This window comes from Corvus kubaryi, unplaced genomic scaffold, assembly GCF_017639235.1.
Source record: "Corvus kubaryi isolate FWS band 111438036 unplaced genomic scaffold, C.kubaryi_AGA036_p1.0 split1-65, whole genome shotgun sequence".
In the NCBI taxonomy this organism is placed as follows: domain Eukaryota; kingdom Metazoa; phylum Chordata; class Aves; order Passeriformes; family Corvidae; genus Corvus; species Corvus kubaryi.
Genome location: NW_024582080.1, coordinates 7,465,625 through 7,486,568, shown reverse-complemented (window position 1 = coordinate 7,486,568; position 20,944 = coordinate 7,465,625). Strand labels below are relative to the sequence as shown.

Sequence of the window (20,944 nt, the reverse complement as noted above, 5' to 3'; positions counted from 1 at the left end):
GGGGCCTCCAACATAAGAATGATGTGGATCTTTTGGAGTGAGTCTAGAGGAGGGCCACAAAGATGACCAGAAGGCTGAAGCACCTCTCCTATGAAGACAGGCTGAGACAGCTGGAGTCATTCACCCTGGAGAGGAGAAAGCTCCAGGGAGACTTTTTGGCAGCCTTCCATTCCTTGAAGGGGATCTACAAGAGAGCTGGAGAGTCACTTCTTCCAAGGGCATGGAGTGACAGGACAAGGGAGAATGGTTTCACAGTGAAAGAGGGCAGGTTTAGATTAGATATTAGGAAGAAATTTTTTACTCAGAGGGTGGTGAGGTCCTGGCACAGGTTTCCCAGGGAAGCTGTGGATGCTGCATCCCTGGAAGTGTGCAAAACTGGCTTGGAGGGGGCTTTGAGCAACCTGGTCTGGTGGAGGTGTTCCTGCCTTCCACTAGACCAGGCTGGAACTAGAGGATATTTAAGGCTCTTTCCAACCCAGCCCATTCTATGATTCTATAATTATTCATAAGGGGATAGGTGCTTTAACTCTTCAATTTCACTAGTTAGGCGAGCCCACATGTACATGTACTTATCCCTGACCTTTTAAAGCAAAAACATCATTGTATCATCACCACTAGTTCCCACTGCCTACACACTCATGGCAAAAAATCAGTATTAGTTTTAATTTCTTGTGCTGCAGGGTAGTATCCGAATACTGAGTAGTATTCAGACACATTTAACAACTGTATGAGAACATCCACAAACATATAATCTCTGCCTAAGAGGCCTGGTGATAGTCAAATTATGTTCTATAAGGAGCAACTAAATGCATTTAGGACTATTTACTTAACACCAGGTCAGTAAAAGAGATTATGTCAAATTTAATTCATACATGACACTGACTTACATGGAGAATGTCAACCTACTCCTCTAATCTCATAATTCGTGAGCCAAAAGGGTATTCAATGAAACTGAAAGGTCACTGAATAAACTTTATCTTTATTCAATGTAAAATTAATTGATAGAAATCACTGCCACAGACATGAGTTGAGATTGTCAGAAGGCAGAACAATGCTGGACATTTAAACGAATAGCAAATCAAGTAGTGGTTACAGAAATAACTAGATCAAACTACTTCTTTGTAGTAGTACCTTTGCATATGTAGCTATTGCTAGGCTAAAGCCTTCTAGTCTGATTTGGCAGTTCACTTTACACTGAAAATAAACAATAGAGAATATCCCAGGCCTCTAATTTTTATGGAATTAACCCAAAATGGGAAAATGTGTGGGTAGGAGAGTGTTTCTTACTCTGTTTTTTGTTTGTTTTGCTGATACTAAATTTACATTTGTCTTCTACCCTGACCTGATCTTTGTTGGGTTGAAGCAATTCTTCTTTTTAGGTCAGTGTAAACACACTCTGAGTTAGCATTTCCTGCTGGGCTTCCTTTCCAACCTGGTACACTTCCCTTGCTAGAACTTCCTTCAAATTGCTTCAGAGATCACCAGATGAGTCCAGGTCATACCCCTGCCCTTCCAGCCTAAGAACATCCCTCTGGAAAGCTTGCTCTTCCCATTTAGTGTGGTGCTTTACCTTGTACTGTGACATACGCTGCACTCTCCACAGACCCTTTCAGGTTGGTGGCTATACACTGGTAAAGTCCTTCATCCTCTTCTTTTACTCTTTCAATAAACAGCATTCGGCTTCCAGGCCCTAAAATTATTCCTGTGAAATGAAATATTTTGCAATGAGAGGGAGCCAGGATATAAACAAAAACTGGCCCTTGTGTAACAGTATCTGCTTCAAGTTCTTCCCAAAAGAAAGCTGAGCCACAGACTGCAGGGCGCAATGTTATCTGCAGGAAAGCCAAATATACTGGGATGCTTTGTGAATCTTTTGGAAATCAGTGTTTACAAAGCACTTGTGTGAGTCAAAAAGCTCAGCCTATGGGAATGATCTTGGAAGTACTTGGTACTGTTTATGTTGATTAGCACTATGCCTATGCTTTCATCCATGTGAGCGCTTTAGCGTGTCTCCAGCTTTTGGAAAAAGGGTACTCTTGTTACTGCACTTACAGGCCCAGGTCTGCCCCAGAAGCAGCTCAAGCTTAGAGCCCTTCCAAAAGCTGTTCAGACTGCCCCTATGGGCAGCAGACTTGCTCCAAATCTCACCTGCCCATGTGGCATGGAACGATGGGCTCCTTTGCAAAGGGTTGCTGGATAGTGCAAAGAGAGTTCCCAGGCAGTGTACCCTGAAACACCCTGAAGTTTTAAACATCTTATTTATTCCACCTAGGTCAACCCAGAAGCCAGCCTGGGCAATTCTCCAAGAAGCAAGGAAGAGGCAGGGAGCAGATTTGGCCTCAGGACTGCTGCTAAGGCACCTTCTAGCCAGGAAATGTGCAGTCAAGTGCACACTTGTGTTTGGCTCCATCAGAACTCAGTCCCATCAAAATGTATTCCCACCATCTATTTCAGGCACCTAAGTATAGTGCTCTGACCTGCCCTCTGGAGACATCTCCCAGGCTCTTAATTGTATCTGTTGCACTGCACCCAAGTTAGACACATAACACATCATTTTGGAAGATAGTGTTATTAACGCACACTGCAGTGATGGGGTCACTGCAAAGCTTCATGGAATCTGGCGCTAGATTAAGCTCAGTGCCTGGGCTGCAAGTCTGCACAGGCTTATAACTCAGTTGCAGAAATCCTCAGAATGTTTTCCAGTTGTTTTTATTCATGCTATAGTAATTTCCAATAATTCAAGACAGAACCATAACTACAAACTTTCTAAAACATTCTGTAGAAGACTACACTTATAATTCAAGTTCCTATGAATCAAACCTCTCTGAACATTTTTGCTGGGCATAAATTCCCATGAGAAAGGTTTTGCCTTTTCCTCTGTCATTCATTTCCATCTGAAATATCCAAGGAACACTTCAATGACTGTGGTGCCAGCAGCTGGACATTTAGCCTTAGCTGATCTTTGAAACCACATTCCAGAAACAGCAGTAAACAGCTCCCAAACTTTTCCTGTTGTTGCAACTTGCCACCTGGGAAGCTGTTCCTTTTCTGTTGCATGAGACCTGGATTCCTCTGCCACGAGTAGATGCATTTGGATTTTGGACACCCCAGACATGGATTTAGTCTCCTGTATAGCTTGTGACTCAAAACCAGACTTCGAATGCCTGACCACAGACTCCCCCGGTACTTCCATACACATCATGAGAGCTTGGTTTTCTCTTGCCTAGTTATCTGCTGGCTAAGACACCTGATCCTTGGGCTCCCTCTATAATAAATGGAGGGAAATATGTTTCTCTGGAGATGACTCTAATAAGATGAAAATTTGTTCACCAATTCCACAGAGACCCATTGTGTCTGGATCTCCAGCCTGGCTCACGTTTTGGAGTGAAACAGAATAACCTGGAGCACCTGGGTTGTGCCTGACTGCCTTCCTTACATCTGGATACTGATGCCAGTGACTCTGGAAATGGCTTCCTAAGGCAGATGGGTAAATAAAAAGCCTACTGTAAGAGGTAGGTGAGTACACAAAGCTCTCACCTGGTTCTTGCTGTATTTCCTCATGGTTTTTAAACCAGGATATCTGGGGCTCAGGAATACCACGAGCCTGGCACTCCAACATGGCAGAGTTACTGGCGTTCACTGTCTGATCCGTAAGCTGCTGCAGCAGGGCTGGTGCCTCTTGAGCTATAAGACAAAACAACACCTTTGTTTTACATTCTTGTAATGGTGGGGATTTAATTATCTTCCCTACACTCATTTTACTGGTGTTAGAGACTGCTATGGCTGTTCTACCAAGTTCATTTTTCACTGATTTTATTTACTTTTCTACTTTGCTCAGGAGGGTTTGGTGTGTACAGAGAACTCCCATTACTCAGCAATAGCAGGTTATGGTGACCCATGAAGACACACAATGATGACAGTGTTCAGAAGATTTTCTCAGTTCCATGACCAACCACGCTTGTTTATACCGAAAGCAATGAGTTTCTATGAAAGCTCAGTTTTTCATCATCAAAAGAAACAAACTGTGACACCAAAGATTTGAAGAATCGTCAGGACACTCTTGTTAGCCGAGTATCTCTGTGCTGCTGATAGCACCTTGCAGCTCCGTACACCATGGCATCCATGAGTGTGACTTTGATAATTTACTTACTTTAGAGAGTACAGTTACAAATCATACCCAGTAAATTCGCATAATCAAAAACCAGTAACCATGAGCACAGCAGAATTGTACCAAAGTCTTCATAACTTATTCCACTTTTGCGTTTCATGTATTTGGCTGGACATAACCAGGCCTGGCCAAACCACACCATAGCATTTCAAAAACACAGTATAGACATCATGTTAAAGTCATCCCTGAAAGAAACAAAACAATCTCATGATCATTTCAACCCTTTGCCACTTCTTCCCTCACTTCATACAGAGCCGAAGGCTGTTCTGACAAAGGTCAAAGTACTTACAACATTTATGCACATTATATGGCAACATCTTTCATTCTCATTGCAACTCTCACATAATTATTTTTGGTATTTTGGTCCATTTAAAGCAGCGATGGAGGATTCCTGAGCAGTGTCATAGATGGAGATGCTCTGCAGATTCCCTCAAATTCCCTGATTATTTGCAACCTTTCCCTTCAAGGACACTGCCAGGAGCAGCAATGGTAATACACGCTTTCCAAATATGAAACAAAACAAAACAAAGCAGAAACCAACTCTTTGCAAATATTTTCTTTGAAGCTGCAACAGACGCCAATACACCAAGTTCAGTATCAGCTAAATTTCAGATATTATGTGTTTGGAAGATTATTCTTTATCCTTACAGAAAAATTAGCCATCAGCCATTTCCATCTTCATAATTATTCTGTTACCAGCCATAAATAAAAACTGTCCAGAAATATTAAACCCCTATGTACAACCAGCTTATGCAGTGTGCATGAGCCCCACAGCACTAAAAACACTTTTAAAGTGGGCTACCTTTTCTGTGCCCTTACCCCTTGAATTTAATCCCAACATAGCCATGACTGTGCAATGACTATGGCTTTTGGGCTTTTCTGAGCTGCAAGCCAATAATTTCCACAGGCAGTGATATTTGTTGTTTAGAGACCAGTAGACAATTTGTTCTCTCTTCCCAAACACCATTGCTTATGAGAGACGCTATAAATTCTTCATCACATACCTACACAATGACATAGTCAACTATATTTGCCTTGCAGTCAAGAAGACTGCCCTCTTCTTCTTGATACCTCGCCTCAATTTTTGCTCAGTTCTCATTTTTCACAACACTATGATCAAGTACAGTCTGAGGCACATCCACATACATGTGCTGAGAAGAACTCCACATTTATTAGCAGTCCCTGATGGACACCCGAGCCCAGACATCCAAAATGAAGGTGGACAAGATGACAAAACAAAGGCAAATCACACGTTCTGTGAGTTGTGATTAATTTTAATTTGTTTATAGCCATACACTAAAGATGGGTTTTCATATTAAGAAAAACTTTTTTTCTTAAAACTTAAGTCATCATTCACATACTTTCAATAATTGCTACAATCAGCTGATTTTTCAAGGACTTGGTCAACCTGAGGATTATTCTCTTTTGCAAACCACCTGCTTTCTCCCGTTCATTTTTGCAGTGAAGCCAAAGGGGACAGTTTCCAATGTCCCACTCTGCTCACTCCAAAGCCGAGGGGCTAGCCTGGCCACCAGCACAGCGTGGGGCTCAGTGCCCAGGGCAACTCCCCGGACCCGACCCCAGCCTTTATGCTTGCCCGCAAATGTTGCCTTGCTGGCCAAACTCCGCTCTCAGTTACTCTGAGGAACTTCATTGTAGGCAGAATTTGGCCCAGTGGAGTGACAGGGGTGTCACAGAGGGGAGAACAGAACACTGGTGTCAGAGTACTTGTCTGACCTGGGATGGTAGGGAGGGGAAATTTGCATTTTTAAAAGCAAACAAAGGGAAAAAAATTACAATTCATTAATTTTGGGGTTTACATTTGCATTCCATCCACTTTTGCCCTTTGTTACTATTATGTTGTCTGTTCACTTATTTTTTATTAATCAGTACAAAAATATAAATACAAGCTTTATTTTAAACACTTAAAAAAAAAAAGAAGAAATATAATTCACACCTTTCTCCCTAAATAATATATTACACAACAGAAGGCAGAGAAACTCCCCAAACCCATGAGATTCTCCAGTCATCCGAGGACATCAAAATCAGTAGTTTTTATCCTGCCACCAAGAACTGCTTTCCTCAAAGGTTTCCAGTGAGCTTTCTCTGTGCCCTCCAACATGGACAGCCACATTGGGATGTTATGACATCCTTGCACAGCGTGGCCCTCGGAGTGCTGGTTGAGACCAGGCTGGTGGGACATCCACTCAGCAGTGACATACATCATTGCAATGCACAACAATTTCACAGAAGAACAGTCTAATTGCCACATCTCTTTTTTTTCTGACCCAAACTCATATTGCCTGGCAACTGGCTGCTACAAATCATCATGCTTCGGCTCCCAAGGCCATGGAAAATTCATAACGTCCTGTCATCACCACCCACCTTGCCATCAAATGTCTTCCCACAAAATACCCTAGGAAAAAAGGGGGTTCTGTATTGTAATTCTTCTGAAGAATTGCAAATGCTAAAGAGTGCGCTTGCTCCATTTTTAAGCAGTCACCAACGACTTCACTTGCATTTTAGGCATGTTTTAGGAAAAAAGAGAGCCTGATCCCTTTGCAAGAACACATTGTTTCTGGAAGCCATCACGTTAATAATGAACAAAAGAGCTACTGTATACAAGTAGGCTATAGGTGACATTTCAACATATAAATGATTATTCTTTTCTTTACTCTGACAACTTCCAGGTTATCAATTGTTTTCTAGGCATTTTAGGCTCCATGAAACTGGCATTATGGGGAAATGCTATTGTTTACCCTTTCACACTTGACAAAAGCAATTCCCACGTGAAAGGCAAGTTTAGCCGTGGGACACGGTCTCGATACCTAAAGGAGGAAATAGTCTGGTGAGTTCCCAAGCGCAAGAAACTGTCATGTTGTCAACCTCTATTTTAAAAGCACAGCCACTTTGTTCCTTTGCTGTAGCTATTTTGGTCATTGTGGTCTGTTTTGTTATGGCTTATGTAAATGCTATATAAATGATCGATCGTAAATGTAACCAAAAATAATAAAAGCTATGTATTGTAAAAAAATAAAGTTATCAGATCTATTAAAAATAGTAACTTCTTCCTTATACAGAATTTATAACACACAGAAACGTCTCATAGCAAAATCATGACAAAGGAAAAGAAAAGGGGAAATGCTCACAAGGAATTCTCAGGTTGCCCTTAATTCTCCTTCAGCAGTTTGGCTGGTTCTTAATCCCCATAATAAATCCAATTGTCATTTGCATACCAAAAGCAATGAATATTTTTAATGGCTTCAGTTTTGAATTTGTATTTTAAAAATGTATTAACTCACTGTGCTGGCTAAAACCTTGTCAGTTGTGTTAGTGTAACATTCCTCACTTAATAAAATAATTACAGCATTACAAACTCCTGAATCTTCAGGCCAGAAGCAACACTCACACTTTTATCAGTAGTTTTTTACATTAGTGCAGAACTGACTTTAAAAATTGACCAACACAGCAACTGGAAATCTACCTGGATTTATTTGGAGAAACATGGTTCACGTCTGTCAGTTGTAAAATCATCATTATTATAAATGATATGATAGGTCTGTGCATTATATCAACATTTTTATTTCTTCCCTGCATACTTCTTTTAGAAGATAGTTTTTAAGATTAATGTACTTTAGTGTAGAAAATAATTTCAAATAAATAAGCATTAGAACTTGCTCAGCAGGTAATATTTATAAGTCCATCAAGATCAGATTAAAATAAAAAATATATAGTCCAGTCAATCTCAAACTGAATTGTGCTCATTCTGCACATTCAAGTTAGCTTATTAAATGTCCATTGTTGACTGAAAACAGCAGTTTTTAAAGTTAATCAGTTTATTCAGCTTTGACACTTTTGATGAGGCCGATATCAAAGCAGAAGAAAAGATTGATCCAAAGTTTTCCTTATTGCTCAGTAGGAGACAGCAAGAGAAAAAATAACGACATGTAAAATGTAGCACAGGGGATCTTCCAAACCCCAGCTTCCACGTGCCTTTTCAAAGCAGAAAACACCCGTCTGAACTCAACTGGAAGCTCACACGTTAGGATTTTGTTTGCTATTCCTCCTATTTCCAACCCATGGGGAAATGAGCACCACCTCAGGGCTTGAAAGGTAGCAACAGTAATAAAAAAATCAAGATGATATGAGACATCTCTTACTGTTTAATGAGTCCTTTAATGTTTTACATTGCTTTGTGTTGTACAATCATTCCTTGTGCTTTTATATTTGAGGATCCGAGAGTAAACAGCCTTTTTGTTGCAGTGCTCACCTCTGATTGTAACGTCTTTCTTTTGAAGCACTTCTTTCCCCGTGTATATGTTCCTTGCTCGGCAGGCATAGGTGCCTGAGTGTGCCAGGGAAACGTTTTTGATGGTCAGAGTGAGGGTGATGGAGTACTCCCTGTTGTGAGACTTTTTTGCTTTCGTTTGATTGTTGACTGTCCTCGGTAAAATCCAAGCAATGTCTTTGTACAGGAACTTGTTGGCCGAACAGGACAATACCAAATTCTCTCCTTCAATGGGCATTTTTTCCAAACTAATATGGAATCCACTTGGTACATCTGTCAAAAATCAAGAACACTTTTTAGTTTATATGAAACAAATGAGCCAAAATTAACACAGTATATATTTTCCCCTTTATCAGGAAGTCTTTGAACTAATCGGTGTCATTGTCTTCCTGCTCAAGTGTGTAATCTTTCATTTCATACACTAGGCTCCAGTTATTCTTATAATTTGTCTTGGAGCTATGATACACTTGGCTTCAGACATCAGTTGGTGTAAACTGAAGTTGCTCTTGGAAGCAATAAGTATGTATAAATGTTATGCCAAGACAGACTGGGACAAGGTACCAAAAGCAGAATTATTTAAAGACAGCGCAGTGGGACTATGAAAAAGGAGGAGTATTCTGATCACAGCTCCAGCTTGTGAACTGCATAAGAGAAAAGGAATCTCAAGAGGGCAGTATAAAAATACTGCATTTCATCATGTTTGGTCATATTGTTTTCATGTTATTCAGAAGGTATTCGGATAAAGTATGTCTGTTTCTTCAAAATGCTTCAAATCCTGAGAAATTACAGCATCTGTGATCACATGCCTGAGATTTCCCTTGGAACAGAGGTGTTTACCCTCCCCACCTTTAAAGCTTGTCAGCCACCCAAGAGGTAAGCAGAAGCAGTACCCTCTGCCCTGGGTGGCCAGCTGTGTGTGGGCAGCATTCAGATGAAGATACTTTGTTTAGGTGGCTCAGCATTAAACGCAAGTGAAAGGTATTTTCACCTGGCAGAAATCAAGGATCATTGCACTAACAACTTACTAAGTGTAGATATGGCTTAAGTTTTCACTTCACAGCAGATGGTTCAGGCAGGAATAATTTAGCCAACAATGTAGAAAGTCCTACTTGAAAAGGTCCTGTTTGCAGTTTATTGTAATGTTACTTGCAACTTCCTCCACCTGTGCAGTGGTGCAGAGCTGTGGTGGTGTCAGCTGCCTCCCAGCTGCCTCCACCTGGGGCTCATCCCTCCAGCGAGGCCCTTACACCACTGACCTCAGTGAAAGTAGAAGTAAGTTCCTGAGAGAAAGCACTTCCAAGTTTTACTCCTAGAATGCAACCTCTCTTGGTTTAGTTGTAGCCAATATTCTGATAAAGTCATTTCCTTCTCGGTCAAGTGACATCGACTGTGGCTATTTTCAATTGTTCTTTCACTACTAATTGCTACGGCACTTGGCTGTAAACTTGACTTGAAATCCTAAGAATGGCTTCTTCTTTCGTAAGGGAGAATTATACCTTCTTTTCTTGTTTCTTAGATCATGAGCAGCTTAATGCTGACTTCCATTCAGTTCATTCTTACCAGTGTTGCTTTGGGTTTGATGTCACTTCAGCAGGAATGTGTAAAAAGTAGCTCTCAAGTGAATAATATCCCACATATTCATTCATTAACCTCTCTCATTGATTGACTGATCCATCAGAAAGCTTCTCCCTAAGTCCCCATATTGCAAACTGGGCTGCCTTGCCTCCCAGGGGAACCATGAGTACAACCTGCTCACTGCTCCCTGCCTATTGGAAGCTGGGCATCAGTTGTTCCCCTTAATGTCCTCTTTTCCACATTTAGCCCTGAGTGCTAAACAGAGGGTAAATGAGCTCCTGCTAGTCCTGAACTGAAATTTCTCCTGACAGTAGATGCCTTCCAGGGAGAGGCCTGATTTCTGCTGGTTGAACTCATCGTGCCCCTGCAGTGGGAGCAAAGTGTGTGCCTGTCATCAGCTGTAGTTCAGGTGTGCAGTCCAAGGATCAACCTAATGGAGGCTGTGACACTAAAATACTAGACTGGGTATTAAAGCCTGTGGGTTGACTTGTTCCACTTAACATTCCACTGGGATACCAGTTTTCTCTCTCTGTCAAACAAAGCTATAAAAAAAATTCAAATTTCATGAACTCATTTATGAGTGACCACCATCAGGATCCTGTTTCATATGTAAGAGTGTGTGGTGCCAGATTCTGATCACAATTAAGAACACGTTGACTGGAAGTGCTATTGAGATGAAACATCTTCATACATAGAATACCTTATATTTAGCCTCAGCTGCCAAAATCTAAACATCTACTTGAATATAGATGTTCTGTGTTCTGTATGTGGGCAAAAGTTTATAGCCCATGGGGTGACACAGCCTTCTCCAGAGGGCAGTGCAAACCATCCCTTTCAGATGGGTCAAATTCTGGAGATCCTGGTCCCTCATGCTTAATTATAAAGAGATCCTACATGATCAGCTTAGGCTGAGATACTTAAAGTTAGAAGAAGTGAATCCTACACTTGATTTTGTTAAAAAGCATTTAATTCAGATACACTTAGAACCAATCAAATGGCCAACATTTTGAATATGGGTAAGTACTTGAAAGAAAGGAATTGCTGCATCTTACTCACAGTACATTTCAAATTCTTCTGATGTGTGTTGGGAAAGCCAGGTTAGAAATAGTGGTAATTTTTGCTTCTGAAGATGCCAGTACTCAGTAAAAGCTAAGAAGAGCCAAGCAAAACTCTCAGGATGAAACCAAAGATCCCTGGGGACTGAGGCAAATGAACTATTTTTAGCCTAAAGGGATAGCGTGCCAACAGAATCATACAGTTACAACTACTTTCATGTTGTCAAATCTGGAGCTCTTCCTCAATGTGCCTTCTGTGAAGACTATTTTCTGAATAAATCTAGGGACAAAAGAAAAATGCACAGGATTCCAAAAGAATCATTTGTTTAAAGGCTACGAGCCTCCTAATATATGACACCTCTCACCAATTGTTACAGGCTCAGGCTAGCTAAATAACATGGCTGGGAATAATGTAAAAGGGTTTTATTTACTTTAGTGATTTGAAGCTTCCTGTGGAAATAGCTCCCAGGTTTCCTGATGGAAGATTTTGTTTATCTTTACCAAGCACCATCAGGAATCTCAAAATAAAATGCGCTTAGTGACATTGGGAAACCAGGGAGATAAGGCAGAGCTGTTCCTGTTTCACCCTCTGTAATTGCAAACACACCCATAGGCCTGCTGTGTGCCAGCAAAACAGCCCAAAATGTAGGGAAAGGGGCAGGCTGGAGGAAAGGGGGCTAATAGAATTAAATTTGGCATAAAGGTGTTGTTATAGAGACTGTTTCCATACCAGTGAGCAGGAGAGCTTTCAGAAATCACCTTTCTACACTGCTTTTATATAAGCTTCACAGCTACTTTCGAGTCTTGAACGATAATTTGCTTTCAGAGCTAAGTCAGTGACAATACACCAAAAATGTTCTTCCTCTAACAGAAGCCATAGGAAAGCTACTCCGATGCCCATGGTCTTCATGTCATACACCCTCAGGCACAGTGTATAAAATGATGTATATCACTCTCAAACTTCCTAGGAAAAGATAGGCAGGTTTCAATTTAAGCCAAAAAATATATTTACAGTAACTAAAGAAAGTGCTTGTTCTTCCTAGGTTCTCTCTCCTGGCACTAATCTCCTTATGTTTACCTTTCCCTGAAGGAGTAGAACTTGTCAGCTCCAAACTAGGGCTCTTGGGACACGTTCTGCCTTCCACCACCTTCCTAATGGTTTCTGCCTACAAAAAAGAGACCCCTCACAGCACTGCAGCCACGCCACCGGAGTACGTGCATTTTCTCACCCTCAGGACAAGGGCTGAGGGAGGTTGCCTTCAAGGAAAGGGATCTTCCTGTTAAGAACAGGCTTTGTCTCCATCTGCTCTTTGGAATAATTTCTGGCTTGTCACTTTTACAGAGGGCAGCAGCTCCTTTTCCTAAAAGGAATCATCCCCTCCTGCTTAGACACTTCTCTTACTTGTAGACACTTTTGTGTGGCTCAGACTGACTTCAAATGGCGCCAGCAGACTCAACAACATAAGATAAACTAGCCCTAAGCTGTCACACAAAACCTGAAGTATTGGTTTTGGACTCATCAGAAGGAAATACTTTGCAGTGTCCTGTTCACATCCATCAGCATTTAAGGCTCTCAGGTTTTTACTCCCTCAGTGCATTTTCCAGCACATTCTGGACGTGTTTGTTTCTTGATGTGAAACACAGGCTGTACCCAGCCACGGCAGTTTGGTCTCAGCCCAATGGAGGAGAATTATGGTGAGCCTAACTGGATTTTTGTAGGGACCAAACTGCAGTATCATTTACACTGCCTTTGATCAATGCAAGTGAGTGTCAGAGGATGATCAGGACTTTCCATGTCACACAACTGAAGTGCTCAGCTCCAGGAGCTCAAAGTACAAATGCATTTCAACTTCACCACCCTATAAAGAATGCTTCCCACCAGTCAAGAAGTTAAGAAATTCCAAGCCATAACAAATCTGGCACTCCTCTTTCTGAACACCAGTCAATATAAGATTCTTCAAAGGAAAGTCACAATATTCTGCATGTTCTCATGCAAGCTTTAGTATCAAGGAGAAGGATTTCCTTCCATCCTTGGTTAAGATTTGAGAATGTTAGATCTAAGCAGGAAAACTAACTCCTTCATGTCACTGCACCAAACTACTCAAAATCACCATCAAAACTTTGAAAGGGAGACTTGGATACAGTGAATGGGGTCCATCAAAGTACAGCTTCATTTGGTTTCAGGATCTTCCATGACATATTTTGAAAACTGAGGAGTAAGAGTTAGAGAAGGCCAAATTCAGCATCTTGCACATTGAAAGAGCAGTATTCTCAGTGAATGACTCTCAGTGACTTCTCCAAGTTTCATGTGAAGTACCCACACAAAGATGAGACTATCATTGGCATGTTAATTTATGCAAACCTATGTGCTGTTCAGCTTTATGTCCAAACAGACACAATGTGAGGATAGGGATGAAAGCAAAACTGAGAGTGGGGACAGGAGTCATCTTCAAGGTGGCAAATGTTCTTGTCACTTCCATTAATAGAACATGGAGACATTCTGCTTGTTTCTGTACTTTAACAAACAACCTGCCTATGTGTCACTTATCTGCTTATACTTCTCATGCTCCTTACCAATTTTCTATATTTATAGATAACTGGCACTTTCTAAATGTGAAAGTGTGCTATGACATGGAGCTTTAACAGCTGTAGACACCCACAAACGAACCCTGCCAGGTGAAACTGTACCAGCAGCACATCAGTGGATACCGACAAAAGAGATGACGAGTGCTTGCAGTGGGTGATGCTCTGTTTAGGGGCACTAAGGTGCCCATCTGCTGGCATGACAGGGACTTATGCTGCCTTCTGGTAGCTAAGGCCGGAGATGTTACTGAGAAGGTGCCACAACTTGTCAGGAGCACTGACTATTATTCTTTGCTGCTCTTTTGTGTGAGCAAGAGTGATACCTCAAGCTGGAATCTGGGCAGATTCAAGGAAGACTACAAAATCCTGGAGGTGCCAGAGAAAAGTATAGGTGTCCAAACTATCTTTTCTTCTATTTTACCAGTTAGAGGAAAGGGTGCTCTCCTGGAAGCACAAAACCAGATCATCTGGGTCAACAGATCTACTCAGATGGGCAGCAGCTCTGTGGAAAGGAACCTGTGGTGGACAACAAGCTCAGGATGAACGGTGTGTTGCTGTGGCAAAAAAAGCCAACAGGCTGCTGGGTTGCACCAGCAAGGTCATCACCAGCAGAGACAAAGAAGTCGTGACACTCTACTCAGAACTTGTCAGGCCACACCCAGAATACTGTATTCAGTTTTGGTCCCCTCTATACAAAACAGACATGGAAAATCTGGAAAGGGTCCAGAAAGGTGCCACAAAGATGATCAAAGGACTGGAAAGTCTGCTGTATGAGGAGAGGCTGAGAGAACTGGGTTTGTGTAGCCTTGAGAAAAGGCTTAGGGGAGACTTTATCAACATGTTCCAGTATTTAGAGGGTGCCTGCAAAGAAGCTGGGGACTCCTATTTTACAAGGAGACGCATGGAAAATACCAGGTGTAAGGGGTACAAGTTACTCCTGGGGAGATTCTGATTGGACACAAAAGGAACATTTTTCACAATGTGGACAATCAGCCATTGGAATAATGTCCCCAGGGAAGTGGTGGATTCCCCAATATTGGACTCTCTTAAGATCCATCTGGACAAGGTGCTGTGCTTTTGCCTAGACAGGTTGGACCAAATGATCCTCGAGATCCCTTCCAACTTGGTATTCTATGATTCAGCTAGTCAGAATATTTAAAAAATACAAAGTTTGGGAGGGGAACACTTTGTGAAGTAGCTTTCCTTTTTTTTTTTTTTTTTTTTACTAAATCTAGTGAGTGTCTCTTCTCTTTTGATATCTCTCAGAATAGAAATAGAATGAGTTTCACTAAAATCACTCATCAGAATTATAAACAAGAGAATGACAAGATAAAAATCCCAGAGATTATGATTTGGGGATTAAAGCATCTAAATATTTTAGCCTTTTTGCTTTTTCTCATATTTTCAAATGAATTACATTTCTTTAATGATCTACCCTGAAAATTGCCAACAGTCTAAGTTTATAAAACTATTGCTCTATAAACAAAACAAAACTTTTGACAGAAAACAAATCCTTTGTAGTTGCATGCGCAGACTTTACGTTGCTGAACAATGCAGTAGTTATTCCCAAAAACACATTGTGGGTTTTTTCAGAAATTCCTGAAGTAAAATATTAAATAATTTGTTTGTGAAAACTCTAAACACATCTTGTAATGCAAAAATAATAGAAAGCATACTCAGGCACACAGCTAACACGATAGGAATTCTCAGTGCCCTGGTCCAAATGACATTCAAGGCTGTCTTTCTCAGAAGAGGAAACAAAACTCTGTAATCTGTACCCTGACTCTTTTACATCTGTAAGTTGCCATTGTCCCTGAGATCTGTGAGGGGTACCCCAGACATCTCTAGCATCATGCAGGCTGCAGACACTGGCACTGTTCTAGATGCTGTGTTGTGACACATCCAGGTGGGCAACAGAGTAAGGCTGTAGACATCATAAATGTCACACATGAAACTGGCTTACTGGTGGATGAAAATACACTAAAATTTCATATATGAAATGACTGCAGAGATTAACCAAAATGGGGAATTACTCATTGTTGTATTTGTGAGTAATTTGTGTCATGCTTGATGCTTGATGGAGGAATGCGTCATTCACCAATTTGGTAATCTTAGAAATTCAGAACAGCTGCTGTGAAACCTACCAGCATCACCCAAAAGCATGGTATGAGCTTACGAGTGCATACATTACAGCAATTCTGAAACCATGGTATATTAAAAAGCCACAACAGCCTAACAGTTATAATCCCAGGATCAGGAAACATGTTTGAATCTATAGAGGATTAGATCTTACCTGTTACAATAAAACTGACATTTCTTTCAGATTTTCCCACTTTATTGGATGCCACGCAGCTGTAGATTCCTGAGGATTTGGCTTCAGCTACAACCAGAGTGCTAGCAGTCTGCAAAAAAAAGAAGAGGTTTAGTTCTCCCCGGCTCAAGAGCTCAGTTAAAGCTTGCCTTCTCTTTTTCCTAAGTCTCACCACTGGCAGACCCAAGATCCACTCTTTCCATTCATTCAGTGATGGGCACCTCTGAGGCTATTTAAAGGAGATGTCATCATATACAATTTTGGAAATGGGAGAAGAATAACAGGAAACAAGCTCCTTGGGTGACCCTTATATCATCAAAGCCATCATGACCAAAAATCTCTGAATGTGTCTTTGAGTTTGATTTATCTCTCGCTGGTGATGTAATGGTAATCTACAAGACATGAAGCATGACACAGTGTGTTTCACACGAGGAGATAAGCAGCCTGTAGGAGAGCCAGACTGCAAAGGCAGTAGGTGAGGCATGCCTCAGGCATTTGGATAACGCTGGGGGAAAAAAGTCACTCCGTTTGGCACTAAACTCATTTGCTTTCTCTTTCATTTTCCCACGTATGTGTCAGGTGAGACAGAACAGCAGCAAAAGAGATGTTTACCCATTCTCTTTTGTACTATTTTCTGTTCTTGGACTTAATATTTCTATAATTAAATAATAATGTGTCAGTTTTATTTATGTTATATTCTATCACCATCTTAAGAGGTCCAGCACACTAGTTATTTTCTCGGAGTTATATGACTTGAAAGATAAGACCTTGAAAAGCCAGGGACCAAAACCACCTAATGTGCCCTTAAGAAACATAAAAACCGTTGTAATAATAAGAGTTATACCTTTAGGGTGATGGAAAGCCATGGTCTAATGGCTCGGACACTAAGCAAAAGAGTAAAGTTATGCAGAAAGAACTGACATGTCATTCTGTTACAGAGCTGAGACATGAGGCATGAACACGGACTTCATCAGTGTAATGTGCTCCCAGTTACAACTTGGTAGCCTCATTTTATGTCTTTCTGTTGCCATTTTACTTCTGTAAAACATGGTTTGGCTGGAGTTACACGCAAAGCTGGGACGGTAAAGGAAATTGTGGGCCTTCAGAATCCCACTGTTTGGAATTGTTTGACTCTTCTAAAAACCTTAAAAATAAGTTCTGTGCAATTAATACATTCTTTTAAGTCTGCCTGATTGCAGGAGTTCAGAGACAAGCACAAGAGGGTGAGGCAGTAATAAATAAGGACCAGTTATCTACATTTCAACATAAACACTGACTGGACATTTGCCCTGCTTTAGTCTCCTACTGGGAGAATTCATAGCTATCTCCAAACTCCTGTTGAGCCCCTAAATAACATAGATCTTCTGGTTTCCAAAAATCATTCTTTAGTAGAAAGAGTCTATTACTTTTCCTACTACTTGAGCAAACACAGTTGAGGCAAATAATTTGATTTTGGCTTATTTGTTTTAGAAGACTGCACTATGGTAAAATCACTACAAGTCATGCTAAAAGCACCTCTACCCTGTTAAACTGTGTCTGTGGCCAACTACCTGTCTGCTAACACACTACATAACATTTCTAGCTATAATTTTTCTAAACTACCTTTTTGGGTCTTCTGTGAGATGAAAGAGGATCAGTAATACCAGATAGATAATTACAGCCCTTAGAAAAAATCATCCTGTTTTGCTAAATTCAGTAGGCTGATCTCTACAAATTTCTAATTATAAAGGGTGGGCCCAGCCCTGTCCATATTTTGCCATTCTCTTTGAATTTCTTCCAGGTTCTAAACATAATTTTTTAAAGTGTGGACACAGAACCCAGCACCAGGATTCCTGCATCTGTTTTATCAACACTAACTCAGACCAGAAGGAAGTCCCACAATGTCTGCCACAGAAGGCTAATGTGGGTGGTTAAAAACTGCTTCTGCCATCCCAGACTTTCCACCAAAAAAATAGCCTTTTTTCTGCTAGCTGGTATTACCTCACAGCAACTTTGCCCAGGAAGCAACTGTGACCTAACATGCACAGTGAAGGAGAATGAAGCTCTTGCTCTCTGACTCCAGGACGCCTGTCTTTAATCTACTATACACAGAGGCAGAGCATTTCTGAGCCTGAAAAACACATGCTGACTATCCCTCCCACAACTACTCCAAAGGTTTGAAAAGTTTTGGAAGTATCAGAATACGTTTTGTCCTTATACCATAAGGTATTATTTTTTAACGGAAAATTGTGCATACTATTTTGAGTTTTACTGCTTCAGCCCATTGTGATGTGATTATCACTTTTATCACTTCTATCACATTGAGGACAGCACATAGAGTTATGCTAAAGCAATATGACTGCACTGACTTACAGACTATGCCTTTTCTTATTATTATGCAGTGTTTTGGTTTTGACCAACTTACACGGTCCCAAATACCTCTTTAGCATGGGCCAAGGATCACTTCCAACAGGCAACTCCCATGCAAGCAGTGTCTCTTTGGAAGGCAGGGGAAATAAATGCTATGAGCACAGGAGGCCTTGGTGCCAGAGAGCACACACTGATATGTTTACTTGACCAAGGCAGAGCAAGCCACAGTGTCTAGGAGGAAGCAAGACTGACTTTGCAACAGAACAGAATATTTCAGAGACAACATGTCTCTGTGTAAATCTTTTAGCTTATAAATTAGTCACAAGGATAAGATAACATCTCTTTAAATAGTTTGTGAGCCCTCCAGTGGTGCTGTCTGTGTTTTGCATTGTGGATGCCAGCCAAAACCCACCCGAGAAACAGTGTGTACGAAACTAGGCATGGCATGTTGTTGTTTATGGAGAAACTATGGCTGTTTGAGATCAGTTCGTGCAGCACGGTTCCTCTATACAGCTGCTGCTGCAAAAGAAACGAAAGTTTTTGCAATCTTGTATTGTCTAGCATCACAACTGGGAGTTTCAGGCTCTGGATTTGCAACTATGTTATATACAGAAAGTCTGAACTGAGTTGGCATGATCAGACAGAACAGGCAAATCCCTCCTGGCATGCTCAATATCTTGAGCATCATCTGTCCACAAACCCCATTTACCACCAAAGTTTTGGCCCTTTAGTCCTTTTTTTCTACTCCCACCATCTCAGCTGAAGCACTATGTTACAGGCTCATCTCAAACCAGGGGCTAGGGAAATAAGTCCCATACTGCTGCTGCTTTGCCAGGCAAATAAAAGAGACACAAAGCAGAAATCCTAAGAGATGGAAGAAGAATTTACAGATTTGTTTGTGGTGGAAACTGATGACAAAAAGACTGGGGAGGCAAAGAGAGTACAAAGCAGCTGACACAATCATTGCGCTTGGAGCCAGGGTGGGCTGGACTTTCCCCTGGAGGGTCTGCTTGAATTTCTGTTTTCTCAAAGTAGCTGAGATAGGGGATTCCCAGTGCTCCAGCTGATGGCAGAGAAGGAAAAGGAGTCTTCAGAAAATGTTTGGCAACCTGGCTCTTATGTGACTCCCAGAAGGCCTCTGTAGACACTGACATAAACTTGCTCTGCTCAGAGATTGCTGACCTGACTTCTTGAAACAGCCCAAGCATTTAAAAAGCAAAACAAAACACTGCCCTTTCAACATAGAGCAGGTTAGTGCAAGTCTGTCAGTTATTGCCGATTCCCTTCTAGTTATGCTTTTAAGAAGGACTATTTGTTGAAAGAAAAAAAGGAAATAAATGAAAATATGCTCTCTTTACACACTTGGATTTATCTTTGTCTAAAGGAATATCATTTAGGAAGACCCATATCTGAAGATTGGTACCGCACTGTTGGATTGGTCTGTTTGTGCCACAGACATTCAATCTGCGTGCCTCACATGTTGGCAAGGAGCATCAGAGCGAAACATCTGGTCAACACGTTTCATCTTCAGGACCACCATAGAAGAAACACCAGAATATCCACAACAGGAGGACATGAGTATGTGCAGGAGAGCACCCACTTTCCCCCTGAGGTTAGACAGAAAAATCTCTGCAAGCTGCTGCCATATAGCAAGCAGAGCTGCATTTTCCCTCTGCACCCCGCGCTGTCCTGCTGGAACAGTCCATGGGACACAGCTGGCTGGCAAAGAATCAAGGCACAGACCAGTATCCTGCCCTCCTCCCCAGGGCAAGGCAGTGCTTCATTCACACCTCCCTCCTGCTCCAAGGGAGGGGATCAACCTCTGGAGTGAAGGGAGGCGCAGCTCAGCAGCAGCAAGCCCCAAGTTCTGCTGGTTTTAATCTCACCAAGGGCTTGGCTCTGCTGGTGCCTCCCAACGATTCACTTCGGAGTGTTGACAGCAATTCTAGTAGCACTCGGGAAGGCTCCAGGAGAAGTTACAACGTGCTGAAGAGAGGCAAGTGATGCTCCCAGTGCTATCTTTAGCCTGGGCTCTGAGGAAGATCATACTGTCCGTATATTCATCTGCCTGCCAGCCTGTCCATCTGTCTGCCAGTATCCTCTCCTCCCCCACGTGCTCGGTAATTTTTGAATCCATTGTCCAAAACTTATTGACAAGTCAAAGCTCGTAAGATCTCATGCATTTCATGAAAACCAGCTGTTGAGTAGAGAAGAAAGATCAAAACGTTGCTGCAGTGAGCTGAACAGCTTTCTCTTCCTCTTTGGGTTCCAGATGGCCAATCTGCACAGATGTACTGGCCAGACAGCTGGCATATGTCAGGACTGAGAACAGACACAGCACATGACTTCTTCACCTCACCAGTAATGTGGGAACTTGGAAGACAGGTAGATGTTTAGGGCTTGGCACAGAAGATGCAGGAGAGATGGAACCATTCTATTTTGCACGATTACACTTATCAGTCATGTCCAGGAAGGATTGACTCCTGTGACTATCTAGCACTCCGCTTTGGAGGGTTACAATTTTTAAAACTACCACCATCTTTGCCAGCCAAGACAGGGATGCACAAGGGTGAGTCTAAATTTTGTCTTACAGAATCATGTTACAGGGCCATTAC

General features: G+C 41.6%; 1 protein-coding gene across 2 annotated transcripts in view; it reads right to left on the bottom strand.

The window, feature by feature from the left end:
- Positions 1-20,944, bottom strand: part of FLT1 (fms related receptor tyrosine kinase 1) — a 109,109-nt gene that overhangs the window by 31,957 nt on the left and 56,208 nt on the right. For both annotated transcript variants that reach the window (XM_042014178.1, XM_042014177.1), the window contains exons 12-15: positions 15,963-16,071; positions 8,439-8,729; positions 3,538-3,684; positions 1,571-1,702 (exon numbers count right to left, since the gene is read on the bottom strand). In XM_042014178.1, coding sequence (XP_041870112.1) covers positions 1,571-1,702; positions 3,538-3,684; positions 8,439-8,729; positions 15,963-16,071 — 679 coding nt within the window. The remainder of the gene's footprint in view (positions 1-1,570; positions 1,703-3,537; positions 3,685-8,438; positions 8,730-15,962; positions 16,072-20,944) is intronic.